The 27,620-nt window shown below is 42.1% G+C and overlaps 2 protein-coding genes and 1 long non-coding RNA gene across 9 annotated transcripts in view; all 3 read right to left on the reverse strand.

Annotated features, from left to right (window-relative positions):
* Positions 1-2,838: 2,838 nt before the first annotated feature.
* Positions 2,839-9,436, reverse strand: LOC149870128 (uncharacterized). Its single transcript, XR_016440692.1, has 2 exons — positions 8,810-9,436; positions 2,839-3,712 (listed from the first exon to the last, which is right to left on the reverse strand). It is a non-coding gene; the product is annotated as an uncharacterized LOC149870128 (long non-coding RNA).
* An 8,519-nt stretch (positions 9,437-17,955) lies between these two features.
* On the reverse strand, positions 17,956-20,150 carry FGFBP2 (fibroblast growth factor binding protein 2). Its single transcript, XM_090035633.1, has 2 exons — positions 19,355-20,150; positions 17,956-18,370 (listed from the first exon to the last, which is right to left on the reverse strand). The coding sequence occupies exon 1, from the start codon at positions 20,011-20,013 to the stop codon at positions 19,360-19,362; it is 654 nt and encodes a 217-aa protein (XP_089891759.1). The 5' UTR covers positions 20,014-20,150; the 3' UTR covers positions 17,956-18,370; positions 19,355-19,359.
* A 1,395-nt stretch (positions 20,151-21,545) lies between these two features.
* PROM1 (prominin 1) overlaps positions 21,546-27,620 on the reverse strand; it is a 110,435-nt gene continuing 104,360 nt past the window's right edge. For 5 of the 7 annotated variants that reach the window (XM_090035628.1, XM_090035632.1, XM_090035625.1 and 2 more), the window contains 4 exons: positions 27,011-27,034; positions 26,582-26,650; positions 23,646-23,687; positions 21,546-23,422 (listed from right to left, as the gene is read on the reverse strand). In XM_090035628.1, coding sequence (XP_089891754.1) covers positions 23,669-23,687; positions 26,582-26,650; positions 27,011-27,034 — 112 coding nt within the window. In that variant the 3' untranslated portion in view covers positions 21,546-23,422; positions 23,646-23,668. The remainder of the gene's footprint in view (positions 23,423-23,645; positions 23,688-26,581; positions 26,651-27,010; positions 27,035-27,620) is intronic. The other 2 variants (XM_090035631.1, XM_090035630.1) reach the window with 1 other exon arrangement.

Here is a 27,620-nt window from a genome sequence, read left to right on the forward strand (position 1 = left end):
TGTGAGAGAGCTGTAGGCTGCAACTTCAGGTAAAGCTCTATAATGATGGTTGCTCTAAACATTCGCTCCACTTTATACACTGCTCTGTGCTTGTCCTTTCACAGCATCTGATGAAGTCAGCTCAAGTTCACAAAAGCTTGTGCTTTCTATAGATCTGATTTAGTTAGTCTATAAGATGCATATCTACCTTGCCTTCAAGTTGCTCATCATGAAAAAGGATCAAATTGCCCCTTTTAAAGGAGAACAGGCTCCTTCTCAAAGCCCTCTCACGAAGCAGCCTTATTTGGTCTCTCTCTCCTAAGAGGACTCTCTGAAGCCAGCTGTAGCATAGCTTCACAAATGGCAAGCATCTAGCTTTGAGACCCTGGCTCTTATCAGTCTCTGGCTTCCCCAGTGATTCATAGCACCCCTACCTCTGGGGGCTCCTAATTATTAGTCAGCTTTCTGGGAAGAGGGAATGTTTTCTTCTTTTAGGCTAGGGACAGACATTAAAAAATCCTGAGCCTGAATTGATTCAATCTTTGCAGGTTAGTCTAACCTGTTTGTAGCCATACAGGCATCACCTCTGGACTGAAGAAATGCAGGCACATGCCTTCAGTGGCTCAGGCTAGAAGCTGGGGGGTGTTAAAGCAACCCTCACATCCCTTCCGTAGTGCTGAGCTGAGAGGCATGTGCCCAGGCCCCAGCAGGATGCTCTTGTTAGGGAGGGGTTCACTCTTCCCTTGATAACAGAGCATTTATCAGCGTTGTTATCAGCATTTAGCACCCCATTAGAATACAAAGCCTCACTCATTAAATCCAGCTTTTCTTAAACAGCTTTTTCCAAAAGAAGGAATGCAGACACATTACCAGCTGACATGTTGATTAGCTCCAAAAAGCCATAAACAGATACTGTCCTGTCTGCTTTAACAGACACCTCTTAGCATTAGCTAGCATACCACATGCTAACTATGTTCTATGCTGTGGGAGAAAGGAGGAAGGGATCTCTACTTAAGCAGCGTGGGGTGAGGTGGCTTGGGGAAGCCGGGCAAACCCTGCTGTGCCTGCAAGTCTGTGCTGGAGCTCCAGCCAGGGAGCAGAGGGGAGGGGCCCACTCAACCCAGAGAGCATGCCAGGATCATGGGGGAGTCTGGTTTAACTTAAACCTGGTAAGGGTCTGGGACAGACATTGAATAAACCACTTGGACCCAAATCAGTTAAGTCTGATACTACATTCAACCAGGTTTATCTCAGACTGGTTTCAGTCATTTTCAGACAGGTTTATGTGCACTGAATGACTGTTCTGTTACAGGTTTAAATCAGTTTCTGATCACTTAAACCGGTTTATGCATAATGCCTGTCCCTAACCTTAAAGAGGACGGGTCAGAGAGTCAGTGTCCCAAACAGCACAGCAGACTGCTTCAAAATAACCAGTCTTTATTGTGCCATTGCAATTCCCTCCATCCTCGCTCACTCCACTCTGGGACCTTCTCTGCCCACAACTGTCTCAGAGCTTTACTCATTCTTCTCAAGCCCAATCAGCCATGCTTGCAACAAAGCAGCTACAAAACTATAGTCTGAACCTGGGGACAACTTCACCCAAAACACTGTCAGGCAAAAATGATAAAAGAGAAGCCTCTGTGGCCTGCTGTCAGGCCTAGATTGCTATCTGCCCTAGGGGTGAAAAGGGCATCTAGGTATCCTACTCAGCCCCCCCCCACACACATTACAGGTACCTTGCAATTAACTGGTTAATTGTGCAATTACATGGAGACCAGTTACACCTGTAAAGTAGCTACCAGCTACAAAGCCACACCTCAAAAATGTGTACTAACTCTATAGCTAGTTGCTATGGAGCTTTAATTTGCATGTGTAGCAGGGTCTCCCCTGTCAGCTGACAGAGCTACCAGCCACAGGGGTGCACCATGCCCAGCATGAAACCTCTGAACCCTTGGATCACAGTTGCCATGATCCCCCAGGCTCAGGAGTGTGCGAAACTCCCTGGGTCCAGTGTATCATGGCAGCCACGATCCCCAAGGCATGGATGCATGGAGTCCCAGGGGCCCACATGCACAGCCAAAACCGAGAGCCCCATATAGCACACAGCAGCCGGGACCAAGAGCTCTGTGAGGTGCTCAGCAAAGGGGGCTCACAGGTGTGAGAGCCTGCCCCTTGCAAATGCAGGAAAAGCCTAGATCAGGCTCCCCCTATACCAGCAATAAGGTACTATTGGATTTCATGTGAAATCCCACAGTCATGCCTCCTGCCATGCATGTGTAGCATGGCAGGAGGTGCAATCTTGTGGATTGTGCATAATATCCAATCACACCTTTACCTGCACATGTAGAGGGGGCCTCAGGGAAATATTTACAGTCATTATTTACAGTAAAGCCTGCCCACACTGTGCCTCCCAAAGTGCTCCCCACCAGAACTGCAGGCTAAAATCCAGCTTGTCTAGCAACTCCTCTGTCACATTGCTCTAATTTACATTAGAGAATAAAATAATACCTATACAACCCCAGGATGGAGGAACAAGAAAAGATTTCCAAAGATAAACAAGATTACTCAGTCGGCTTGCCAAATATTTGTAAAGATTCAGCTGAACTTGGTAGACACATGAATTATTGCAAAGGGCAAAAAAGGCTTCATTCTTTGCCTTTGTTCCTGCCTTCAGCACTTGGGAACTTTTAGCTATATTGCAAAAGTACAATTTCTCAGCATTCTTTAAAGCTTTTTTCTGTCACCCCATCAATACTTTCTCTCTTTTGTCTGACAATCCCAAGTGCACTAACTAACATTTGTCCAGTGCTTTGAAAATGCAAAACACAAAGTAGGTTTCAAGCATGATTACTATTAATACACAGTTTTTATCAGTTTATTTTTCTAATTTAACATTGCTAAAGTGATAAGAGAAACTATATGGAAAGGATCAAAGAGTAAATAGTTCAGTTAAACGTAAACATCACTAACCCAAGAAAACACTGTTGCTTTCAGCAACATGATTTACTTTAAACTATGTGCTGTCACACACAGAAAAAGTATATATTCACTTAGTGTACTGTATATATTAGGGTTTGCTTTGCAACATGACAGATTTACAGTAGAAATAAAGAACTAATGAGACGTAGAAAAAGAAAAGAAGTGCATACAGATTACGAAATTGAAAACAAAAAAAAAGCTAGAGGCACTACCTGGGAAGGCAAGGGCCATTATCATTTCTAATGTGCACAATCTGTTCATTAGAAAAATGGTCTGTTTTGTGCGTTTGTCTCATTAAAAATATTCCTCACACATCAAACTCAGACATAGTCAAAGATCACTTCAGTCTCTTCAGGACTTGATCTTTTCATCCAAAGCAGAAGTGAAGAAATGATCCTGTGAGGCAGGACTAGGTATAAGGAGACAAGAAGAAGAAAACTGCCGACTGGTAGTCTCAATATCCCTCTAGCTGTATTCTGCATTTATCACTGGCCAACCTCAGATACTTCAGAAGAACCACCCCACAGCAGACAGAGGCAGAGAAATTGCCCCCCACTCTCCACAGGTCTCATCCTGATCTTCAGAAAAGACTTTTTCCTCCTCTTGACTTTGCTAGAAATTCCATGGTGAAATCTTGGCTCCACAAAATCACAAGCAAAATTCCCGCTGACTGCAGTAGGGCCAGACTCACTTCCTGTGAACCTTTGGTTGTCGCTTACAGCCAGCTTTCAAAACAGCACCTCTTTTTATGAGCCTGAAAATATACATATAGTTAGATTTTTTGTCTCTTCACCCCAACATAGCCATAGACATGCACATACAGATGGCAGACTGGCCTTGCCTGAGGGAATTATGTTTGTTGAACTTTTGGGCACATGCAAGTTTTTTCACCTGTGTGTGACTGATAGACTCTGCCAGATGTCTGTGAAGGTGACAGCATTCAAAATGCATGCAATTCATTGTTCATTCTTAACTGCAAAGCAAATTGGAGCTGCTTTAAAAACCTTGCACTACAGTTTCCTAAATCTTAAAAAGTGACTACCAATATCTGCTTACCTTGGAGGAGTATGGAAAAGCTATATTTAAATTCTGTGTTGTAAAAATGCTTTGAAAAATGTGAATGGAAGGTGCTACAGAACTACAAGATAGTATGATATGAGGCAATTATAAGTCTAAAATAATCATATTGTAGTGCAGAGAGCAATAATTTTCTTTAATCCATTTTACATTGAAGAAAACAGTAAGAACAAATAGAAATTGAAGTCCCCGATTTCTTTTTACTGGAATCAACCTCTTTCCCTGCCTGAAATTTTAGGGTATGCCTCTTTTGGAGTCATTTTAGTCTTCGCTCTATGGGATCTATACTTGTGCTAGTTAGGTACATCCACAGTTGCAGAGGAGTAAATTGTTATTGGAAGTTTAAATGCAAAATGATAGCAGTGCCTTAATTGTATAGTATAAAGCAGTGGCGATGCGTAGGGGGTGCGTGTGCACCCCGTGAGTGGCTGCTCTCGCCGCTTAGGCGAAGGGCAGGGGGGAGCGCTGGTGCCCCCCTGCAAGTGTCAGTCGGGGAGTGGAGCACCACTGCATTCCTGGAAGTAACTGCAGCAATCAGATGTCTTGTGATTGGCTGCGGGGGACCTCCCCCCCCCCAGTCAGCAAGATTGGCTGCCGGGGGACCCCCTTCCACCCCAGTCACTGTGGAGACATGTGCCCCCCCGACTAAGGCAGCACCAGTTGTCTATGATATAAAGCATACACATGGGCTTCAGAAAGGGTGATCAGAACACATCTACATGCAAAACGTATCCCAGGTCGGACAGATGAATATGTTAATCTCAAAAAGACAGTTTGGTAACAAATATCCCATTCTGGATCCTGGCTGTTTCCTGACTGAAAACCTTTGCAATATAGTCAGTGCTGAGGACATGAGAAAAATAGGACAGGAAAAAAATGTTCTTGCCATTCCCTAAAATCAGTAGCATTAATCTATTCTAGGCTTCTGCACAAAACACCTTTCTGCTAAAATTAACCTGTTGGACTGAGGACTGGAGGTGAAGCCTGTAGTGTTTTATAAGAGATTTGTATGGAAATTGAAGTGACAGCTTTGCTGATTTCCTCTGTAGTTACTGAGGCCCGTTCTGCCCAGGAAAATGTGAGAAGATGCATTAAATGTAATCATTGTGTCCACAGCTGCTTACGCTCAGGTGAAAACAGCAGCTGCAGATGAACAGATTTTACAGGATTGTGATGTTTCAAGCCCAAGAATGTGGTTAAAATAAACTGAATAAGGATGAGTTCCCTTTCAGTTCTACTAGGGCAATTCATAATAGTTCCTTACATATTTAACAATGTGTGCATTTCAGACACTGAGGCTTTAGGCAAAATGAAGGAAGATAAAGGAAGAAGAACTAACCTGGGTAAAAAAAAAATTTTAACATCTTTCTGCAGTAGCTAATCTTTATGGCAAGTGCTTTAAAGCTCACAACATCTATGTGCAGAGATTTCAGAACCTGGGATCAATGACCATATATTTCTGAAGAAAAAATACAAGGATATAGAAGTCTTTGATTTGAACAAACAGGTCCTGAATGATTGCATCACTCAGAGCTGGTCTCAGATAAGGAAACATAGGTTCTTTCTGCTGGACACACCTATTGCTCCAAAGACTGATCCTTACTGACTCCGACTAATAAGTCAATAAACCGGAGACTTAGGGCAATGCCATATTCAATGAGCAGCATGTGCATATTAAAGCAGCTTATCACTAGTGCCCTTGTGGCACTGCAAAGTCGTTACCCTTCAGACAAGGGTCATCTCATATGCTTAACATACTAATAGGTCTCTACATTCCAGTCATTTGTCATTTCTTGCAAGTGAACCTGTGATACCACCCTTAGATGAGCATATATTTGATGCTTTGAAGCTTATTTCACTGACACAATGGTATCCTAGGTCTTTGGCCCAGTCAGAGCCACCCTGTAAGAAAGTCTAGGACGGAGGTTCTTAAACTCTAGTCCACAGACCACCACTGGTCTGCGAGCTCCATTCAGCTGGTCTGCAGAAAGGTTACCCAAGGCTAAAGCTGACAAACATTACACCCGACTTCCCAGAACTTTGCTCAAAAAACAGGGAGATCCATCGCATTAGAAAGATGAGACTACTGATATGAAAGTATGAGTTGTGTGCTTTGATTTGTAGAACAACAACAAAAAAAAGTTTATTTAGTGGTCTACCAAGACCCTCAGCTATTTTCAAGTGGTCCATGAAAAAAACAAAAAACAACTTGAGGCCCACTAGTCTAGGGGATCCAGAATGCCTCATTTTTCTGACCTTCGCATCTTAGTTTCATAGTTTCATAGTGTGTAGGGTCAGAAGGGACCTGAGCAGATCATCTAGTCCGACCCCCTGCCATGGCAGGAAAGAGTAATGGGGTCAAACGACCCCAGCAAGATGTTCATCTAACCTCCTCTTAAACACCCCCAGGGTAGGAGCCTGCACCACTTCTCCTGGAAGCTGGTTCCAGACCCTAGCCGCCCTGACCATGAAGTAGCGCTTCCTGATGTCTAACCTAAACCTACCCTCTGCCAGCTTGTGACCGTTATTCCTGGTCACTCCTGGCGGTGCTCGGGGGAACAGGGACTCCCCCAATGCCTGCTGATCCCCCCTGACTAGTTTATAACAGGCCACTAGATCCCCCCTCAGCCTTCTCTTTTGGAGGCTGAACAGGTTCAGGTCCCGCAGCCTGTCCTCATAGGCCTGCCCTGTTGACCCCTGATCATACAAGTGACCCTCCTCTGGATCCTCTCCATGCTGTCGACATCCCTCTTGAAGTGCGGCGCCCAGAACTGGACGCAATACTCCAGCTGCGGCCTGACCAGTGCCGCATAGAGGGGGAGGATCACCTCTTTGGACCTGCTCGAGATGCATCTGTGGATGCATGCCAAGGTGCGGTTGGCCTTCCTGACTGCCTCCCCACACTGCCGGCCCATGTTCATCTTGGAGTCAATGATGACCCCCAGATCCCTTTCCGCCTCCGTGCTGACAAGAGGGGAGTTCCCCAACCTGTAGGTATGGTGCCGGTTGTTCCTCTCGAGGTGCATCACTTTGCACTTGTCTGTGTTGAAACCCATCCTATTCTCGTCCACCCTTGTAACCTGTCTAGGTCTGATTGTAGCCTGTTGCATCCTTCCAATGTGCCCACGTCCCCCCACATCTTAGTGTCATCAGCAAATTTGAACAGGGTGCTTTTTACCCCCTCCTCCAAATCGCTGATGAAGATGTTGAACAGTGCGGGCCCGAGGACCGAGCCCTGCAGAACCCCACTGCCCACGTCCTTCCAGGTTGAGAAGGACCCATCTACTACCACCCTCTAGGTGCGGCCCTCCAGCCAGTTGGCGACCCATTTGACTGTGTGGGTGTCTACACCACAGCCCCCCAGTTTCTTAATGAGAACTGGGTGAAAGACAGTGTAAAAGGCCTTCCGGAAGTCCAGGAAGATTATATCTACTGCTACCCCTGCATCTAATGATCTGGTGATCTGATCGTAAAAGGCCACCAGGTTGGTCTGACAGGACCTGCCACTGATGAACCCATGTTGGTTGCCCCTAAGCATGCAGTCTCCTGCTGGCCCCTCCTGGATGTGTGCCAGCATAATTTTCTCGAACAGCTTGCCTAGGATCGAGGTGAGACTAACCGGCCTATAGTTTCCTGGGTCCTCCTTCCTGCCTTTTTTGAAGATGGGGACTACGTTGGCCCTCTTCCAGTCCTCCAGTACCTCACCAGAGCACCAAGAGTGCTCGTAAAGCCGTGCCAGGGGACTTGCAATGACCTCGACCAGTTCCTTTAGAACTCTAGGGTGGAGATCATCCGGGCCGGCTGACTTGAATACGTCCAACCCCTCCAGAAGCTCCTAACTAAATCCTTGCTAACCCGTGGCCCAGGTGTGCCTCCCCCAGGGCCCGAGGGGGGCCCAGCATGGAGGTGGCTGTTCTGGTCCCTACTTAGGAAGACAGAGGCAAAGAAATCGTTAAACATGTTAGCTTTGCCATCTGGTGTGATGACCAAGTTTCCCATGTCGTCCTGCAAGGGCCCCACATTACCCGGGACCTTCTTTTTATCCCCTACGTATTTAAAAAAAGACTTCTTATTGTCCTTAATCTGGGAAGCTAGTCCCAGTTCCATCTCTGCCTTGGCCTTCCTAACTGCCCCCCTACATCCCCAAGCAACTACAGAATAGCCCTCCCTGGTTATGACCCCTTCTTTCCACTGGGTATAAGCCTCCTTTTGAGCAAGGAGACATTCCCGGATTCTTTTGGTGAGCCACAGAGGCTTGTGTGCTCTCCTGCTCCCTTTGATCCTCGTTGTAATTACCTTTCTTTGGGCCTGGAGGATCGTCTCCTTAAGGAGCGACCACTCTCCTTGGACACCTGGCTCCCCTCCCCCCCGGGACCTCAGCGCTTCTCCAACTATCCTCCTTAGCTCATTGAAGTCTGCCCTCCTAAAATCTAGGGCCGCTGCCTTACTGCATGCCGTTGCCACCTTGCGCTGGATGGTGAATTCCAGCAGGTGATGATTGCTGTCGCCCAGGTGGTCGAGCACTCGCAGCCCCCTCACCAGGTCATCACCCGTGGCCAGCACTAGGTCCAACAAGGCATTCCCCCTGGTGGGGCTGTGCACGTTCTGGGTTAGATGGAGGTCCTGCACTCTGGCCAAGAACCTACGTGAGCGTTCAGACCTGGCTGACTGCTCTTCCCAGCAGATGTCCGGGAAATTCAGGTCCATGACAACCACATCCTTAGCCTTCACTACCTCTGTGATACCAATAAGAAAATTTTGTCCATACTTTTACCTGCTGTGGAAGGCCTCCAGGAGGTTAGGAGGACATCTGCTAGTTTGGAGCTGTGGCTCAAATCTTTCTTGGGATTTGTCATACTATACCAAACTGTCAACTTCAGGCTGTTTGGGGTGGGATGCAGAAGCAGATTCTTCTGTCTGAGAAGATGAATTGGAGCATCTCTGACAGTTTGGCTAGGTCTGAAAACCCCTGCTACATTAGATCATTTTGGGGTGTCAAGAACAACCATGTCTTCTACCTTTGTAATAATCCAAATAACTCCTTCTAGTAGCAGAAGAGGAAGAAAACATGAGAGGTTATTTGTCCATCTGATAGCCAGAGCATCCATTTCCACTGATCTTTGATCCAAGTTAGTAGTGAACAAAGGATTTTTTTTTCATGCTGAAAAGAGGTGATTAGCTCCATAACTAGTAGATCAAAAAAACTTACTTCAGAGTCAATAGGCATGGATTATCTACTAGCAATTTAATTGTCCTGTTTGTGTTCTTTTATACCAGGGGAGGGCACTTATTTTGGGTGGAGGGCCACTTACTGAGTTTTGGCAAGCTATCGAGGGTCACATGATAGGCAGCCAGGGGCAGATAAATATTAATTTTCTAAATTTTTTAGGGGCTCCGTGGGCCAAGTAGAATGCCTGGAGGGCTGCATCTGACCCCCAGGCCACATTTTGCCCACCCGTTTTATACAGATGTGCCTAATGGAAGCGGAATAATATTCTTCCCAAGAGAGGATCTTTTTTAACATTTATTCCTCAAGCTTTTTTGTGCCTTTTCAATGATATTATACTATGTTGGAACAGCTTCCACACATCAGCCTGACTGGACCAACTTTCTGACCAGCTGATGTTCTGAAAGCCCTCTGTTACCTTGACAATGTTCCCTGTGTATTGTGGTAAATTAAGTGAGCTACAAACCCATCAGTAGGAATTTAGTATCTGGACTGAGAAAGGAGGGTATTGGCTTTCTTTCTCCATAAATAAAGAATGGATATATTCTATGCATTCTCCCTTGGGCCGTTTTCTCTTGTTAGAAGTGAATACAGGCCCATAAAAGCCATTCCAAAAATTCCTTCAGTCTTATACATGTAAATAGCTTTTATTCATGAGGCTAGAAAAACTATTTATGGAGATCAGCATCTGGATGCTGTTAAGCTTTTCCTGCTTGGGGAAGAGTCTTGCATTTCTAGATGATCCTGACATGTAGGTGGAAAACTTTAAAAGAGAATGAGGGAACTCCTCTTTAATTTTACTCCAAATTTTACTCAAAGCACAGAGAGCACCCCAACAGCACACGTATCATGCTTAAGAAAAATAGGGGGGGAAATATTTAAGCATTATTTTTTATGTGCAACAGCAATGACACGAGTGTGCCTTCAGCTGTCAGGAATTGTAATAGTACAAACTAGTTTGCCAGCTAGCCAGTCCTAAAAAGGCTTCTTTGTTCTCTCTTGACTACAATCATTGTAAGGCTAAAGGAACTGGAGGAATATGTACTGCAAGTAGGTGGTTGGGCAAGTGGTTTCATAACATATTTAAAAAGAGAACTGTGTCAGCTATAATTCAGGTAGTATGACCGTTCTGAAAACTCAATTCCTGGCCTCTTCCTTAACACTTACCTAATAAACTTTATGGGCAGGTTGTGAAAATGATGAGAAAAGGCGTTCAGTACTAATAATTTTACTTATTTGTTGACAATGTAGCTGTGTGACAATACCAACTGTGTTCTACTGTGCTTTGCATGTTGTACATTTGCTAAAGCATCACCATGATGTGCTACTACAGAAAAGTGTTTGTTAAGTCTGAGGAGGTACTTTTTTTTTTTTTTGCTTATTAAGAAGGAGACTATGACAGATGTGATAAAAACAGTTTCATAGACTACATTCATCAGCTCCAGAAAAACAAGTAGGGGGGCATGGATACCGATTTTTTGGGCCGATACAGATGGCTGATTTTTAACAAGACATATCAGCCAATACCAATCCAATTGCTGATATACATCCAGGCAGCTTGGAGAGAAATATCGGACTGGTAAGTCTGTTGGGCTGGGGGGGGAAGATCAAGGCCCCCACGGTGATGGAGACAGTGGGCCTGGGGCTGGGGCAGGGTGGGCAGCTCCCGCCCCTGCACGCACCCTGGGAGGGTATGGGGGGCATGTGCCTCCAGATCTGCACAGTGAGGGTGAGCTGGTGCTGCAGGCTGGGGCCAGGGTGATACAGGGCTCTTCCTGGTGCGGGGCTGGGCAGCGTTGTGCTTGGGGCAGGCAGCAGCAGTGCTGGGTAGGGGATATGGGGGGGGCTGCAGCCACCCTAAAATTTGCTGTAGTCCCCCAACCTCCCCTCCCAGCACTGCTGCCACCTGCCTTGAGTGCAGCCCGGCCCAACACCCCCACTGGGAAAAGCTCAGTGCAGCCCTGGCCCCAGCCTGCAGTGGAAGCCCACCCTTACTCCGTGTGCAGATCTGGGGGCACATGCTCCCATGCATGCCCTCCCGGGGTATGCATATTGGCAGGAGCCTCACATGGCTGAGCCCCACACCCTGCCCCAGCTGGGCAGTGCCTGCCCCTGCCCCAACCCCAGCTCCACTCCCTTCCTCACCACTGGGCCTTGATCTGCAACCCCCTCCGCACACACCCCTTCCCTCACAACAGATTCACCAGCCAGACCCAGCTGCGCTTCATGCTGCCAGGCTGCACTCCTGGACACTTGCATGTTGTGCTGTGGCTGTGTGCATCCATGTGGCATTTATCGGCTACATCAGCCAAAAAAAGCCAATTGCTGATACAGTCAATTTTCTTTATATCATTGCCTATCTGATATGGGATTGATGTATCGGCATACTTCTAAAAACAAGTACAGGTAGAAACAAACAGCATGATAAAGGGAAGTTTTAAAACGAAAACAACAGGAAGTACCAACAGAGAGAAGCAGGAATAGCAACAAGAGACTTGGGGACATTTTCTTTTCCTCTAACACTATTTCCACAATAAATTCCTTCTCTGCATCCACAAAAATTCCTAAAACTATGACATCAGTTCAAACAAAAATTGAACAGTAATACAAACCTGTAAATTAACCCAACCAATTATAAAAGAATATAATTAAACCAATTCTCTCAAAAAATAAAACACCGGAGTGTGCTATTGCACAATTAAGCTAATGTAATAGTTGCTTGGTAGGAAAATCATCCTGAAGCTGCAATATTATCTAGGCATATATTTAAACTGCTTTAACACAATGATCCAAAGCACTGGCATAGTCAGGGCTCACTTGCAAATATGCACTTCCTTAATTTTTAGTTATCAAATCCAAGACATCCAATACCTGATTTTCAGAGGTGCTGAACACTTGAAATCTCTGCTGACTTCAAATTAATGCCAAGATCAGGATGAGTCAAGGTCTAACATCTGAAGCAGTCAGTCAGGACACCTTTGAAAATGTGGGAATTGAAGGTGCAGACAGAAGTGCAGCTCCCACATGTAACTTGGAACGATTTTGACAAAGTGTTCTGAATTACACCATTACTCGAGACTAAACAGAAGTTCACTGTTGGGAGGGCTGGCGGAGGGAAAACTAGCAGCAACTGGAAGCCTGCATTCAGGATCCCACAGCAACGGCCAGGACTCCCTACCAGTGCTGGCTATTTTCAGACTGGGGGGGGGGAGGGGGCAGTGGAGGGAGCTCGTTCTTGGGGCTCTCCAGCTGGTGCTGAAGGTTGGGGTGGGTGGATTGGATCCCCCCACCTGCCCCACCCTGCAGGCAGGGTGGGGGGCTGAAAAATCTCCAGACTGAACTTCCTCTGCTCCCTTCCCTGCCTCCCATTCTGAAAACAGCCATAGGCTGGGAGCTCTGCAGACACAAGTTACAAAAATGCCACATTTTGTAACATCTTTATCTGATACCACATGCAATGAGAGGTCAGATTTTCACCCAATCAGCCATTTTTGAAACTGCTTGCAGCTGTGCACTTGTGTTTGGTCACAGCTATAAGCTGCTTTCTGTGCCCAGACCAGGCAAAAATCATTACTTCTGTCTGCACCTTAACATGCAAGTGATTGTATAAAGCCTGATAGTGGGGAACTGCTAAGATAAACAACATTAAAGAAAACCTCTGCCAGTTTCCACTTGGAATAAAAATGGTTAAACCAGCAGTGATTCTTTGCACAGAACTAAACATACAGAGAGGTAAATGAAAGGATGAATTATTAATTGCAGGAATTTTCAAGATTTCTTATAATTTTCTCATCACTCTTGAAGATACGTGTAATACACATCTCCGTGGTAGGAATTTAGCTATGCTTTTAAAAATATGTATGGCATTTTTCTCCTGCTTTATCTTTTCAAAAGATTTTAAACCATCACAATGGCCTTACGAGATGGGCACTGACTTTGTTTCATAAATATGAGCACAAAGTGCTAGTGGTCTGGCTGACATCTTGGCCAGTGACTAAATCAGTAGTGGATCTTAGGCCTTTTTGTGTTCCAGCACTGACCTCAGTGTTTAGACTGTGCTGTCCCTCTGTCAAGAAATTAAAGTTAGGCATCAACTTCATTCGTATGGCTTTCCTTTTGTACTGTATGGTGGACTAGCAGTTTAACCAAAACAAATGGGCTTTTTGTTTCATTTACAGGATACTTGCAGACTGTGCTAAGCTTATGGCAAACACGTCTCAATTTGTCCTTTCATCAATGAACAGCATGTCAGACCAAAATGGTAGCTGGAACTGCATTTAGACCTTTAAATTCCCATTCTATAACTTCTATTTAACTAAGGCTTTAAAAATGCTGTTGTTTGATTATTGATCCAATTTTATGATGTTTTGAGGCAAGAATATTAGTTAAGTATTTGTTTTGTGCACATGCTACTACATAGTTTTATCTGAAGGGAAGCACCTCTCAACTTGGTATTTAAATACCTTCTGCTTTTTAGAAAAGAATTGTTCAAATTAAAATCTTAGGCTCCATCTTGTTTACTGTAGGCTGATCACAAGGTGTGTGTTTTTGAAATAAGAAAATCTGATTTTTCATTCTACTGAAGCAGTAAGGCTTCAGGTGTTATAGTCCCATAGGGATAACCATGAAGTCCTAGGCAGATTTCTTATACTGTTGTGATATTTGAACTCCAAGGAAAGTCATATAGTCTACAGGGAACATGCAGTGAACATGACGGGATGTACTTGTGCTTACTGTCATGTACAAAATGGGATAGAATTGCCTGTGCACATGCCTACGCTATCAAGAGAGCTATTGTGTGAAGTCACATAGGGTTCCATCTTGTAGGCTCTCTCATTCAGCATATATACAGCAAAAGAAGGTAACTAGGATTACATTTTAGTCAGTATGTTGATAACACTCGCACTCTCTTTTAACGTTCACAGTGTGATGGAATACGTCCAGACGAGCATGGCTGTGTCCAGACGAGCGTGGACATTTGGCTTCACAGAGACAAGTAGCTGCAGCACACTTTGTGCTGCAGCTACTTGTCCCCAGGGAAAGCTTGTACCACGCATGCTTTGGTGTGCAAGTTACTTTGGGGGCAGTAGGGGAGGCTGGGACCAGCCTTACCTGGGATCCTGGAGGCCTCCTGGGGCCGCAGCAGCAGTGCTTCTGCCGGCAGCCACAGCATGGCTCCAGGCAGTTCAGCTCCGCTTTTCAGGAGCATGCACTGCCCACATGTGCACTGCTCTGGTTCTTTTTCTTGTAGGATTTTTTTGACCCCTGGAGATCCAGAAGTGCTGTGGCTGCAGCCCCGGGAGGCCTCCAGGACCCCATGTAAGGTTGTTGGGGCCAGCACAGAGCTGGCCCCAGCCTCCCCTACTGCCCCCAAGGTAACTTGCTGCACACCAAAGCGTGCTTAGCACAGGCTTTCTCTGGGGACAAGTAGCTCCAGTGCAAAGCCAAATGTCCGCGCTCGTCTGGATGCAGCCTGTCATTCTATCACAGGGGGATATCCTGGAGTAAAAAAACCCCTGCTGAAAAATAAACCAAAGCAGCGCATGCACAGGCAGCGTGCCCTGGCAGTGCAGAGAAGACCTCAGTGTGCAGTATGTGGTGCTGCAGATGTGTTTGTGGCACCGTATACCACACAGCCGTGCTCACCTGGACACACCTATAGCATCTTTCAGAGACAGGGATGTGGGGGGGAATTTAGCAGGCTAAGATCAAACCCAGAAGAGATGGAGTTAGGGGGCATGTCTACACATCACCCTTTGGTGATGTAGCAACATACTACGTTGCTGTATGGCAAGCTATAGTGACAGCAATAGTGTGCGTCTACATGTGATCGTCAGCTATGTTGCCATAGCAGCCCACATGGCATAGTGACAGCCCTGTACTGCACCATGTTTTAGTACTTCCAGAAGGAACGCAGCACTGTAGCAACATAGTCATGCGGCAACGTGTAGACGTGTGCAGTGTAGATAAGATTGGGACAGGAAAAGAAACAGCAAATTGCATCTGCAGCCTTGTTTGTTTCTGAAGTTCTCAGCCCAGAAGTCATTATTCCCTAGTTCCTTCTAGATATCTGAGTAACAGAGATTCCCAAACATACCTATCCATCTCCACTCAGCAGAAATGCCATTTTCTCTTTGGAGAGGCAGATGTTGGTAGAGTTTTCTCTACCTCTTTCATTTTTCATATCTTCACAACACTGGTTTTTCCCCAGGCTCCTTTGCAGGAGCTGTTGAGAGGGCTGTGAGAAAATACAAAAAAAGTGGAGCTCTTCTAGTGCAGGAAGGTTTTTAACTACTGTGCGAAGCACTGGGAGCTCCACGAACACACCTGGAAAACTCTATTCTACAGCAGCTCCTGGGGACTCCCCAGCAACAAGCAGTACAGATGGCATGAGCTTTGGGAGAGGCAGAATCACAGTGCTGTATCACTGCTGCCACAGGAAGCCTCAGTGCCCAGCAAAGTGGCAAGAATGAAGGTTTTAAGAGGGCACAGCTTGGTAACACATTAAAAATAATCTCCCCACCCCAACCTCTTGCTGAAGTGATATAGACACTTTAATTCCAATCATATCTGTTTTCATTTAATTTTGAAAGCTTATTTTTCTGGATGCTGAGTTGGATCCAGCATCCAGTGACAGGTTGTACCCTACTTCAGATGGCTGGAACCTGAAGGCAGACTAGTCAAAGCCCTTCTCCCTCAGTTCAGTGCCGTTTCCCTTCTCCCTAAGCTCACAGAAGATCCTAATGGCACCTACATTTCTGCCAAGACACATTTGCCCAGTTGAACTTCTTAAGGAGTTGTTAACAATGAATTGGATATAGTTCATTTTTGCTGCCTTCTGCCCTACTACTTCATCTCAGCAATGGGTCAGTGATCTATTTATCCAGGAAAAAAAACATCTGGAGAGTGTGCCCACAGGTACTGGGTTTTCTAGCCAAAGTAAAGTTTAAATAACTGCAAAAAGCGAACTGTGAAGGAGAAAGAACACACAGCACATTTTACTTTGTAGGTACCATGAATTTGGGGGAGAGGCAGAATTCAAGTTGTACAGTTATTATATAGATTTAAAAAGCACTTTGAAATGTATTGGGATTTCCATTCCTTTGAGGGCAAGTATTTCTGGATGTCTGTTTACTTAGAACAACAACCTTCGAGTCATCTGAGCTCTGTTCCTTCTCCATTGCCCCATTACAACTCCCCCACTCCACTTCCTTGGGTGGATCTTTTCACATACAGATTCACTTTTCACATATCAAACTTGTTGGAAGAAACACAAGCGAGGCCCTGAAATAATTCTACTGTGTTCTTAAGTAGAAATCAAGCAAAAACAGAAGCTATTTCAAAAGCATATAGTTGCTGAGTTCAAAATCCCAGGTCCAGCCTCCAATATTTTCTTTAAAAAATGCATTGAAGAAAATAATTTCACACATCAGCCTACCTCACCTTTAAAAGAATATTTCCTTTAATTTGCACCTAAATATTTATAAATCTGTTTTCTAAAGCGTCCATCCTGTATTGTGCTCAGATCCTACAGTAATGGGCAAACTAGAATGGAAATTTGACACAAGTCTATGTTCATGTCTCCCCACAAATGCCTTCCCCAGAAGCAGAGTTGCTGCTAGAGTAGGGTAAATGAAATGACAGATGAAGGTTTATCGCATTAGTTTATGAAGGTTGACAAACTCAGGCTTCTGAGTTCCCATTCTTGATGCACCTTCTCAATGCTTGCTCCAGTAGTAAATCCACCCGTTTGAGTTTCAGTTAATTTCAGCACCTGTTTTTCTCTTGCATTTAATTTTTTGTCTGCAAAACCCTTTTAGGCAAGAATAATTAGCATTTCAATTCAAGACACCCAGGTAAGTGTTTGCAGAATATGAGTTGCAGCACAGCACAACTACTCGTGACCAATTCCCTGGATTTCAAAGTACGCAAAGGAATAAAACCTTTGCGTAAGTGCTTAACTACTTGGCAGGACTGTAGATCACAATACTAAACACATCTGGATTTAAGCTAGTTACACAAATATCTTCTGTCACTGTGTGACAGGATACTGGGGAAGATGGTTTGACCCAGTAAATGCGATTCTTATGTTCTACAAAGACAAAACAGCAGACATCCAGCCACAATCATTTTTCCCATTACTGAATATCTAGTTATGTCATGCTGAGAAAGACTCATTTAGGGGCAAAGGAAAGTATTGGATAGCAATTAAAAATATTTTCAGTAGATTTAGATTATGCAAAGTATTTTTTGTAAACTACTACAGTCTAGAAATAAAAAGCAAGAGAGTCCTTTCAGGGCTTGCCTTCATTTCTGAAAATGTTTATGTAGAAGCAATGTGTAATTTTGTGAATAGAGACAGGCTGCCTTTCCAATCCTTAAGACAAGTGCAACTCTGGGAGACAAAGGCACACAAATATCCTTGTTCACTACATGGTAACAGTCATGAATGTGAATGCTATTCTGTTGTCTGCCTCTCATATTCTGTATTTTGGAGCATATACTTACGTTTGTGTTTCAAATTTTCCATTTAGTTTTTGCAGCTGAAGCTTCTTACAGCTGGGGTAAAGACTGGTTCATTCTGTGGTTTCCCCATCCTCCCATATGCTACAACAGCCCCCTAAGAAGCTGACATTGATATTATAGCCTTAGACATTTACCTCCTTTTATTTAAAATTGCAGTAAACTCTAGACAGTTTCAAAAATCATTTTTTATTGCAGCATTATCTACAGCTTTTTTCTCTTGTTAGCTACTCATTCAAAGCAAATTGTGCACACGATACTACTTATTGATATAGAGCACAAAAAAGGTTAAATTGGAGTCTTGGATGTATATATAAATACTCATGTTCCTACATCTCTAGAAGAATCAACAAGTTTAAATGATGAGTTTATCATAATACTTTCAGTACAATCATTCCAATTCCATGCATCTTCGGTGCTTGCTATGAGAACTTGTTAAAAATAGTTTCATTTCAGAGGTGCAAAGCAAAAAATAATTGCAACAAGATTTGCAGAGATGATCCCGTTTTGGAACTAAAAGCCATTAGTCTAAAAACTGCATTAAACTACTGTAGGTATCTCTTTTTCAGCAGTAAAAATTTTGCCCTGCAAAACACACACACACACACACACAAAAGAAAAGAAAAAATTAGTCATTTAGCAGTTTGCCTTATTAAGCAGACTTGGGATTTTCAGCAGTCTAAACATATCTAAAGTTAACTAACATGCTGGCTCATGTTGTACAAATTTCCATTTCTGCAGAAAATGTCAGTTTTTGTAGCCAATTCTTGACACGCTTTAAGGGAAAATGTAAGCATAAATTTCTTCTGTGAAGTGTAAGGTGAAATGTAAGGTACAATTACTTCTGCGAGCGGTTTTTTGTGTGTGTAGATTTATACCATTGATATTTGCCAGCAAAGATTCAGTAGGGCTCACCTGCTATTACTATGGAAACCTAAAAATTGTCTATTTTCATTTATAAATGTAAACTATGTAACTTCTTTAAATTTAATAAAATACTTTTCAGTTAATTAAATATTCCCTAGTTCTGGTTAACAGCTAGCTGCTGCCTTCTCGGTTTAGATTTCTCTCACACCTGTGTTAAACGTTTGTACCATTTCAGTTGTTTAAGTCTTGAAGCAATATGCAGTGGGAGAGAAAGCTAAGAGCAGTGTATGCAGGTTTAACAGATGTACTGCTGGGTCAGAAATCATGTTTTGTAGAACATAGAAATGAACTACAAAGTGGTTTTAAAAGCAGCTATTTTTATCACCTGACATTACACCCATTCCATGTTAGCAGGCATTAAAAACCGGATCCTGAAGATGCTAAGGACATCCCAGTCCTACTGATTTCAGTAGGAACTGTAAGAACATTTCAGCATTTTACAGACCATCTAAGTTCAGGTTCTGGGTTATTGAATCATTAACCAGTTCAAATCTTTCATGTGGACAAGTTCGTCCACCAAAAATGTTTCTGAATTCATTACATTGCATCCTACCCTGTTTTTAGCCTTTAAAATGCTCTTAACTTTAAAAAACATCACTGCAAGGGATACTGTGTGTTTATCTTATTTAAGGGGAGCTTTACCTGAATTAGCCTCTAAAGAAGCTGATTATGTAGGAGCAGAAATTGTGCAGCGATTCCCAGCAATGTTCTCGTGCCAACTTCATTGCTTCAGTTTCATTTTCGGACGCCCGACTGTGCTGGGTTGGTTTTATAAGAAGCAGGGTAGATGGTCTAGGTTTCCCTGCTTTTTTGATAGAGCTCTTTCCTGCCTGCTTCAGAGAAGTTGATGATTTCTGGACCGACTTCCCCTGATTGTTGGTATCTGGTTGTTGGCTAGGATTCTGAGTTGGCTTCAAGCTGGAAGCTACTTGCTTCATGTGAGCATCTGTGGGAGCCTTTTGGCACATAGCAGGCTTCAGCACTGAGGTGGACAGGCAAGCATTTGGAAGTTTTCTAAGTTCAAGGGCAATCTGGTTCCAATAAGCCTTTGGATTGTTATTGAAAGCACGACAAACTGAAGGTTTGCCAGTGTACTCACACCAGTATGACTTGCCTTGGTTTCTGCATTCAATTCTGAGTTTAACTTCCTCATCACCACTCACAGTCATTGTGCATGAATCTTTGGCTTTAGTCTGAAAACGGATTTCTTCAACACTGCTCCTTTTCCTTGGTCTCAGCTTCTGTCCTAATCCTCCCAGGCAACCGACTATCATTAGGAGAAGAAAGGTAACAGTCTTCATGGTGAAGAGCTGATTAAGGTTCTTAAACAACGTAATCCAAAAAAGCAAAATGAAAATATAACAGGCGGCTCACCATTTAAAGGTTTGGTGCACAAAGAAGTCTCTCTCTCTCAAGGTGGGCCGTATTTTTTTAAAATAAATCACCTTACTGTATGTGTATGCCCATAATTTATAGCTCGTGGAGTGTCAAATAACCTATGAACTCCTAAGAAGGAAACAAGACGCATCTTGCAGCCAAACACAGCATGATGGTTGTATAACCGAACCACACATTCCTGCCCAATATGCACGTCACATTTGATTTTTAACAGATCTTTTCCATTTTCCAGCTGCCTTATAATTATTGCTGTGCCAGATCTTAGAGGACTGCACTGAAGTACTCAAAATAAGGCCAATCCAACTGAACCTTAGATAATGTTGTCCAGACAACTAGAAACTCAACCCACTAAGTTAAACTGGTGGGATTCTTGGGGTTTTGCACTTGTATGCACATGGTTTTTGAACTTCATTATGCCAGCAGTTCATTCAAACAATACTGGGCATAATGAATCCTTGGGAAGAATTAACTTCTTGTTGCTTCATTCAGGAAAGATTTTAGAACTAGGCAAGCATTAGCTAGGCAAGACCATCATTTTTCTCAAGAAGGTCTACATCATGGGATATTTTCTCATTGCCACTACATACACAGTTTTTTAAACTAACAATTAAGACAACATACAATAGCTAGCAGAGCGTGATAGTATTCTGGAATAAATGGTCCCCAGAGAAGGAAGTAACAGTCAGTCTTTGATATTTCCAAGGTATACATGTCTTGAAATTATTCATTTAATTATTTCTGTAACCTTTTTCCTTCTCACAGTGACTGCTGTAAACACCTCAAAGTGACATCGAGAGGACTGAAATTTCTTAACTGCAGTCATCCTAACTGAAGTCTGGAGAAACTGAAATCACCATTTTAAGTAGTAAATAAAGTAAACATCTCTGACACCTGAAAAGTCATAAATTGTGCACAGCTGTACAACTGTGCACTGTACACATGCCTGCACTGATGTGCCTAGGAGAATAAGGGCCAAAGGCATTTCTACCTATTCATCTGTAGTAATAGATGCAATTCAAAACTCATCAAGGTCAGTGACACCGATATCACTGGGTTTTGGATAAGCCCCTGAAAAATGTTCCAGCTCTTTAAAACATCGAAGAAAAGTTGAGTAATTGGAATAAATCACACTAGAAGTTGAGTAAATAGAAAAAGACAAACAAACACGTAACTACTGATCGATAATGTGGGGTTTAAGGATTTTCACTACAGAACTCTGCCAAGTTCTCCCATCCCTCTCCTGCCATTTGCAATTATTTCATCTTGCTTGAGCTGGCCCTGTCAGTCAAAGCTGTTACTACAGCAGTTTGTTATGAGGAACAAATTTACTTTCCATTAAATCCATTTTTCACACATGATCTAATCCAATGCACATTCAAAGCCTGAAACAGACTCAAAAATCAAACAAAATAGTATTTATGCATCAAAACACAGGTTAGTTAACCAAGTTTTTTTTATTTTAATGTATTGGGAACATTTTCTCAAATTAAAAATAGAAACTTTAAAATCTACAGTCTAAACATAATATGTGCACATATGCTACATATAATCAAGTAGAAATATTTCCATTTATGATCTAACAGTGAAAAGTGTAGGAAGTTATTTCAGATAAAGACTGGTAGCACTGAAAACCTGGTAGCACTCTTCAGTTTTCATCTTATATATTCAACGGTTTTCAGGAATACCCCTAACTGAAACCAAAATTAACCTTTCTGGAAATAAAACTAAGAATAAACATATTCAAGACATCTATTTATTTCATCTTCCTTTGCCCCTTGTGCTTTATATTTATAGTGTAGACATTTGCAGCCCTTTTGAATGAATTTATGCAGCCATCTCATCCAGCAACATAACTGTCATGCCTAAATTCAAGGCAATCCCCCAAACAATAACAATGTAAATTAATTCCCCCAAAGTGTTTCCAAGTTTTATGTGGAAAATTGCATTTGCAAATGAATTAGCAAAAATAACCCTTGGCTGTTAAACAATCTTCAGTGCCATCTCTTAGGAACTTGGGTTGTGCGGGAGAAATGGAGCTTTCAAAAACAGAGATCAGCAACTTTTTGCTACTGCTGGCTATGCTTGTGACCCAGAACCCTCCCACGGGCCGCAAATCTCTGCCCCCCCCAACTCGCCCCGAGTGCCCAAGCCACCTGCACCTACCTTCACCATAGATTCAAGTGGCCAAGACTGATGGAAAGGGTTAAAATTTGGTGGTGCTGTATTTGGGAGAGCGGAGTGACCAGCAGACACCGCAGAAGGAACAGACAGAACACAAAGACTGTTGGATATCTCCTCTAGGGCCCTGGCTACTGCAGAAGGAATAGATGGAACAAGGCAGGTGGTTGGACCCCCTCTGCTGCCCTGACTGGAGTATGCTGCCGATTCCCCAGGTTGCCCTGAGAAAGATCCAATCTCTTCAGCGGCCAGATTCAACTCCTGGGCTGTAGGTTTCCAACCCTTGTAAAAGAACCAGTTTCATGACATCCTACTCCATTTGGATATTATTAAACTCCAGTAATCAGGGTGTGTTTTCCATATTGTGCAGTGCAAGCACACAAAGTCAAACACAAACTTGTAGTTTTAAATGAGTTTCTCTGAAACTGCCCTCTTTTTTTCTATATTTCAAATATCACTCCATATGAAATTATTCAAGAAAAGGAGAAAATAATTCTTTGACTGATTTAATTTTTCAAAAACACAAAAGAGATATTGTGAGTTTCATATATTTAAAAGTTCAGTCAAAAGTGGTCATTCCAAGAGCACCAAATATCAACACTGATCATGCTGGTAAGTTCTTTTATGAAGTATATTATACAGTATTAAAAACTTAGCTAAATACTTATAAGTTGTAAGTTGTAAGAAAATGTATATACAAAAGTCTCTGTATATAAAATGTATTCTTTATGTAAACGTGTATATACTGTATTTAATACATTCCCAACAAAATTAGAGAAGATTTTGAGCAACCACGGTCAGACACCTAACTTGAAGTAAAATCTATGCAAGTGAAATTAATACATTTATCATGATGTAGTTTGGAAAGCCCAGTGTAAAAAAGTAAAAAAGAAACAACATTACACTTTATTTTAAACTCTGAATGTTAGTGAGCAAGAAGTGGATGTCAAGTGCCCTGGTCATAAAATATTTTGTGCAGTAGTTTATGGTATAACATTCAATAGTATTTGCTTGATTTACAGGACAAGCCACAGAAAGCAAGTGGCTCAGGGCTTGGAAGATGAATGCAGAACCCAATACAGTTTCAAGTGTCATGCTGTCCCGCAGAAGTCTCTTGAGCATCACATTTAGGGGCTGAAAACAGAAATTCAGGAAAAAGGTGATGTAATTTGAACAGAAGCTGAGATATGGATAAATTTAATGTAAAAGTTACGTATGGATCAGCACAACTTTTACCTTGCAACAATCATGCCACTTACAAAATATAAGCCTTTGCTGTTTTTTTCACATTTTGAAAGCACTTTGAGAAAAAAAGAATGCATGAATTTTGAAATAAATTAGAAAGCTTGTTACTTACCCCCCCAGTGTTGCCAGTATCTGCTACCACTGTTCCACAGAGCTGTGAAAGAATAAAGGAATATCATTTTCCATTTCCAACAAAAGAATTAGAAAGAATATGTTTATAAGTGGCAGTTTTCAGCACAATATGGTCACCAATCACACCTATCTCTGAAACATGTAGGTTGTCCAGAAATGACTCCCAGATTGTCTTCCTGGTTACTGGACTACATTACAAACAAAGGAAATAAGTTAGCTCTGCTCTAGCATTCACTTTTGTGATCTCATTTGGGTTTTAAGATTTGTTCTGAGGATGGAGTTTGGGGAAGGAAATTCATCAACAGTCAATGCAACAAGAGCCCTAACTTTGATGAGGCTTGACCCTTTCCTGCTTAGCTTAGACAACTAAGGCCATAGGCACTCAATGTCATTTGAATATATAAGTATTGCCTTGAGGAAACAATCAGGAAAATGCATAACATGCAATTATTTGTACCCATAGCACTACAGCTGTAAAAGTTAAATCAGAGCCTCCTATCACTTTAAAATATTATGGTTAAATTCGAAACAGTCTCATTCAAAGATGCTAGAGATGCTGGTAAAAGGATCTGTAGAACGAAGAAAAAAAAAGTAGAAATGTAAGAAAACATGAACAGACCAGAAAACAACTCTAGTAGCCTGAGACGCTTGGCCCACAGAATACTGATCACACACCCAATTTAATCTACAGCTTTTCAACCTATTTCAGATACCAAAATATAAGGTAGCAGTTATTTTGATTAAATTCCTGTATCAGTTACAGGTAATTAGGAGCAAGTCCATTGAATTAGAGAACTGAAGTAAAAATCTAGCTCTTAAAGTCTTTCTTCACTTTGAAAGCAAAACTAGTCTGCTTTTATTTAACCAATGTCTTTTATGTTAATGATTTTAGGCCTCTCATTAACATAATACTGAATTATGAATAAGTGACTGAAGAGGACTTCTTTATTTAAAAGTCTTTAAAAAATATTTAAAGTACCACACAGGTAATATAGCATATAGCTCAAAATTATTGAAATCTATATTAAAAAAATCCAAAGATCAAAAAATTACTTCTAAAGTCTGAATGATTATAAGTTATGGAAAATATCAAAAGCCTTCACTGTGAAAATTCTCTGATGTGCCAATGGGGCAGAACTTTGAATCAAATACCTTGTAGATTAATTTAACGAGTCCCAAAGGCATACAGTGCAATATAGAGAATACCACAAAACTGAATATAACACCACTAATAATATTATTATTATTATATAAAACACTTCTTCCAAAAGGGAACAGAAGAAAAAGATCTGGGCAATGAAAATATTCATATAAAATAACCTTCAATTTAACTGTTATAGCCATGAAGGTTGCCAAAACATACCTCAGTTTCCATCAATATTGAGTACCTCATACATGACTCAGAGCAGCAATAAATCATTCCAAAATACTTGTCCTCTATTTTTTGTTACGTATTAGAAGTTTGAGGCTTGCCATTTTGAATTGTTTGTTGTATTGCCTCTCAACTGAAGACTTTAGAAATACTTTACAAGGCTCAATTAATGAAGTTTCACAACACCATGTTTTACAGAGACAAGGAACTTGCAGCTAAGAGAGGCTAACCAAATTGCCAAGATTTTGCAGCAAGCAAGCAAGCAAGCATCAGAAAAAGAACCCTGACTGCCTGTCTCCCAAACCTGTGACTTGACTATTCAACTCTGTAATTTTACGACACTTTTGATCATGCAGGAACATCCATCTTTTCTCCATACACTTCCACATACCCTGCACCATCTGGTGCCTAAATACGGCAAAATCTCCTTTCTTCACCTGTTTATAAAGCCATACCATAGTCCTAGATACTCATGCCAGAAGGACCAATGAACGATTAAACATGCATTTATTGAATGCTTAGCTACTTACTGCTGTTAGAACAATAAGATTTTTTTTTCTTGTATTCCTTCTTTCTATTATCTAGTCTGCATATTTGATGCATTCTCATTTTAAAAAAAGGGAAGGGATAGTCTGCCCAGAGACACGGCAAGCTTTATCAGCACCTGAGCTGGGGGAAAGTGGAGACAGGAGAGGAAGGGTGCAGGGAAGAAGTGGGGTCGCCTTACTTGCTTGGGCTTTCCTCACTTGAATAAAAGCAGCAACAGTAGCAGCTGTAAAAGCATGGGCTGAGCTACTAGGGTGGAGGGACAGGCAGCAGCTCCAGGGCCTCTTTTGGTGACCCGTTTGCCACACCCACCCTTGAGGGAAGGATTGCCCTCCCACGGCAAAGCCTCCCAGGCAGAAAGGGGCACTGTTTCACTGCTCTCTCCTCCACCAGATACACTTCTGGACATGGCACTTTTCCTGCCTGACTCCTTACGGCTGAGCTGCACAGAGCTCTGCATGCAGTGGAAACACCCCTGGGTTGCGGGGGCCATACCAACACCCCCTCCCAAGTCAGAGCCCAGGGCTGATGCTCTTTTTACCCTGCCCTAGTTAAGATACTGCATCTGCTCATGCCCCAGATTATACTATATATGCCTTTTCTGAATATATACACTGTATTACTCGCCCTACCGATCTTCATGTAAAACCCAGGTAAACTGAGCATGCATCCCACAGCCTTTCATTTGCTATACATAGCGCTTCAGTAGGTTTACAAATTTAGGAATACTGATTCAGAGAATTTTTTTAAAAATTATCTGGCTTCTAAATTTAAAGCTTATAAAAATCATTGTTAAATTACTGAAACCTATTACACTGTCCACTGCTATATAAGGCATAGTAGAAAACATTTAAACATACAGGACTTGGTACAGTGAGTAACCATGCAAAAAGAAAACAGAAAATTATTTACTTTAAAACATGCAGAAAATTGGAAAGCTGATTAATATAGTACACTAAGCAGACGTGTGAAGGCATGCAGTTTCAGACTTGGTTTACCTTGTCATAACAGGATTGTGTATACCATATAAATGCTCTTTATGATAACCATTATTACCATTTTCCATACTGTAACAAAATAAATACACCAAGAAAGACCATGTTAAGCATAAGATGCAGTATGTACAACATGGCTAGAAAGGCATGTAAATGGATGATGATATCATATGTTAAGGTTAGTTCTAGCTGTACAAAAGAAGGTAATATTTGCAACATTCAGAGTTACTTGAATGATACAACAACAATTTACAAAATATCCTTTATTTTAGCATGCTCCAAATTTAATTATTCATGGAGATATTTATGTTCAGTTGCATGTTTTAATGAAACCCAAAGTTGTTACTTCTTAAAGTAAGGAATTACATTTTTAATATAAAACCTCCCGCCTTAGTAAAATAATTTTAACAAATACCAGTAAAAATGTCTTACTTTTTCATGGGTATAGTTTCAACACTAAAAAATATAAAAAAGGAAAAGCAATTAACTTATCACTAGTATATAAACATTTGTTGTATTAGGCTACATGCCCTGCTTGAGCTAGTTATGTGTGAATGTAAAGTGTAAATTGATCAATGTGAAATAAGAAAAATGCAGTGCAGAGTCTTGCTGAACAATGAATAAAATAAAGTAGGAAAAATAGTAAAAATGAAAATGAATGAAAATAAGTAAAAACAGTTATCATAAAGTAAAATGCCAAGTCCCTGAGACAGAGGAACTGCAATTGAAAAAAAGGAAAGACTAGTTAGGGATACCTAGGATATAAAGCAAAAGGCAGCAAAGAATTAGCACAGGTAACTACAAGGCAGGCACTGTTTCCCCTGATGTTATAGCCTGGCACAGATGGCCATTTACATTTTGGAAACTTTTAAAATAAAGATTGTACAAAACTCTTAAGTCCTGAACCTGAAATATGACATCTACCCCCATCCCAGTGCAAAGTCCCACTGAACAAAGTCCACATATAGGATCAACACATTGGTATAACAGGGCCCAAATTTGTATTCTCTGAAACGAACATATAACATTCATTTTGAGTGCA

The sequence above is a fragment of the Crocodylus siamensis genome, chromosome 2 (genome assembly GCF_052110815.1).
Source record: "Crocodylus siamensis isolate JL-2025a chromosome 2, ASM5211081v1, whole genome shotgun sequence".
Classification (NCBI taxonomy): Eukaryota; Metazoa; Chordata; order Crocodylia; family Crocodylidae; genus Crocodylus; species Crocodylus siamensis.

Coding starts and splice junctions, on each gene's coding strand:
- FGFBP2 (XM_090035633.1), bottom strand. CDS start 20,013: ATGAAGACTGTTACCTTTCTTCTCCTAATGATAGTCGGTTGCCTGGGA.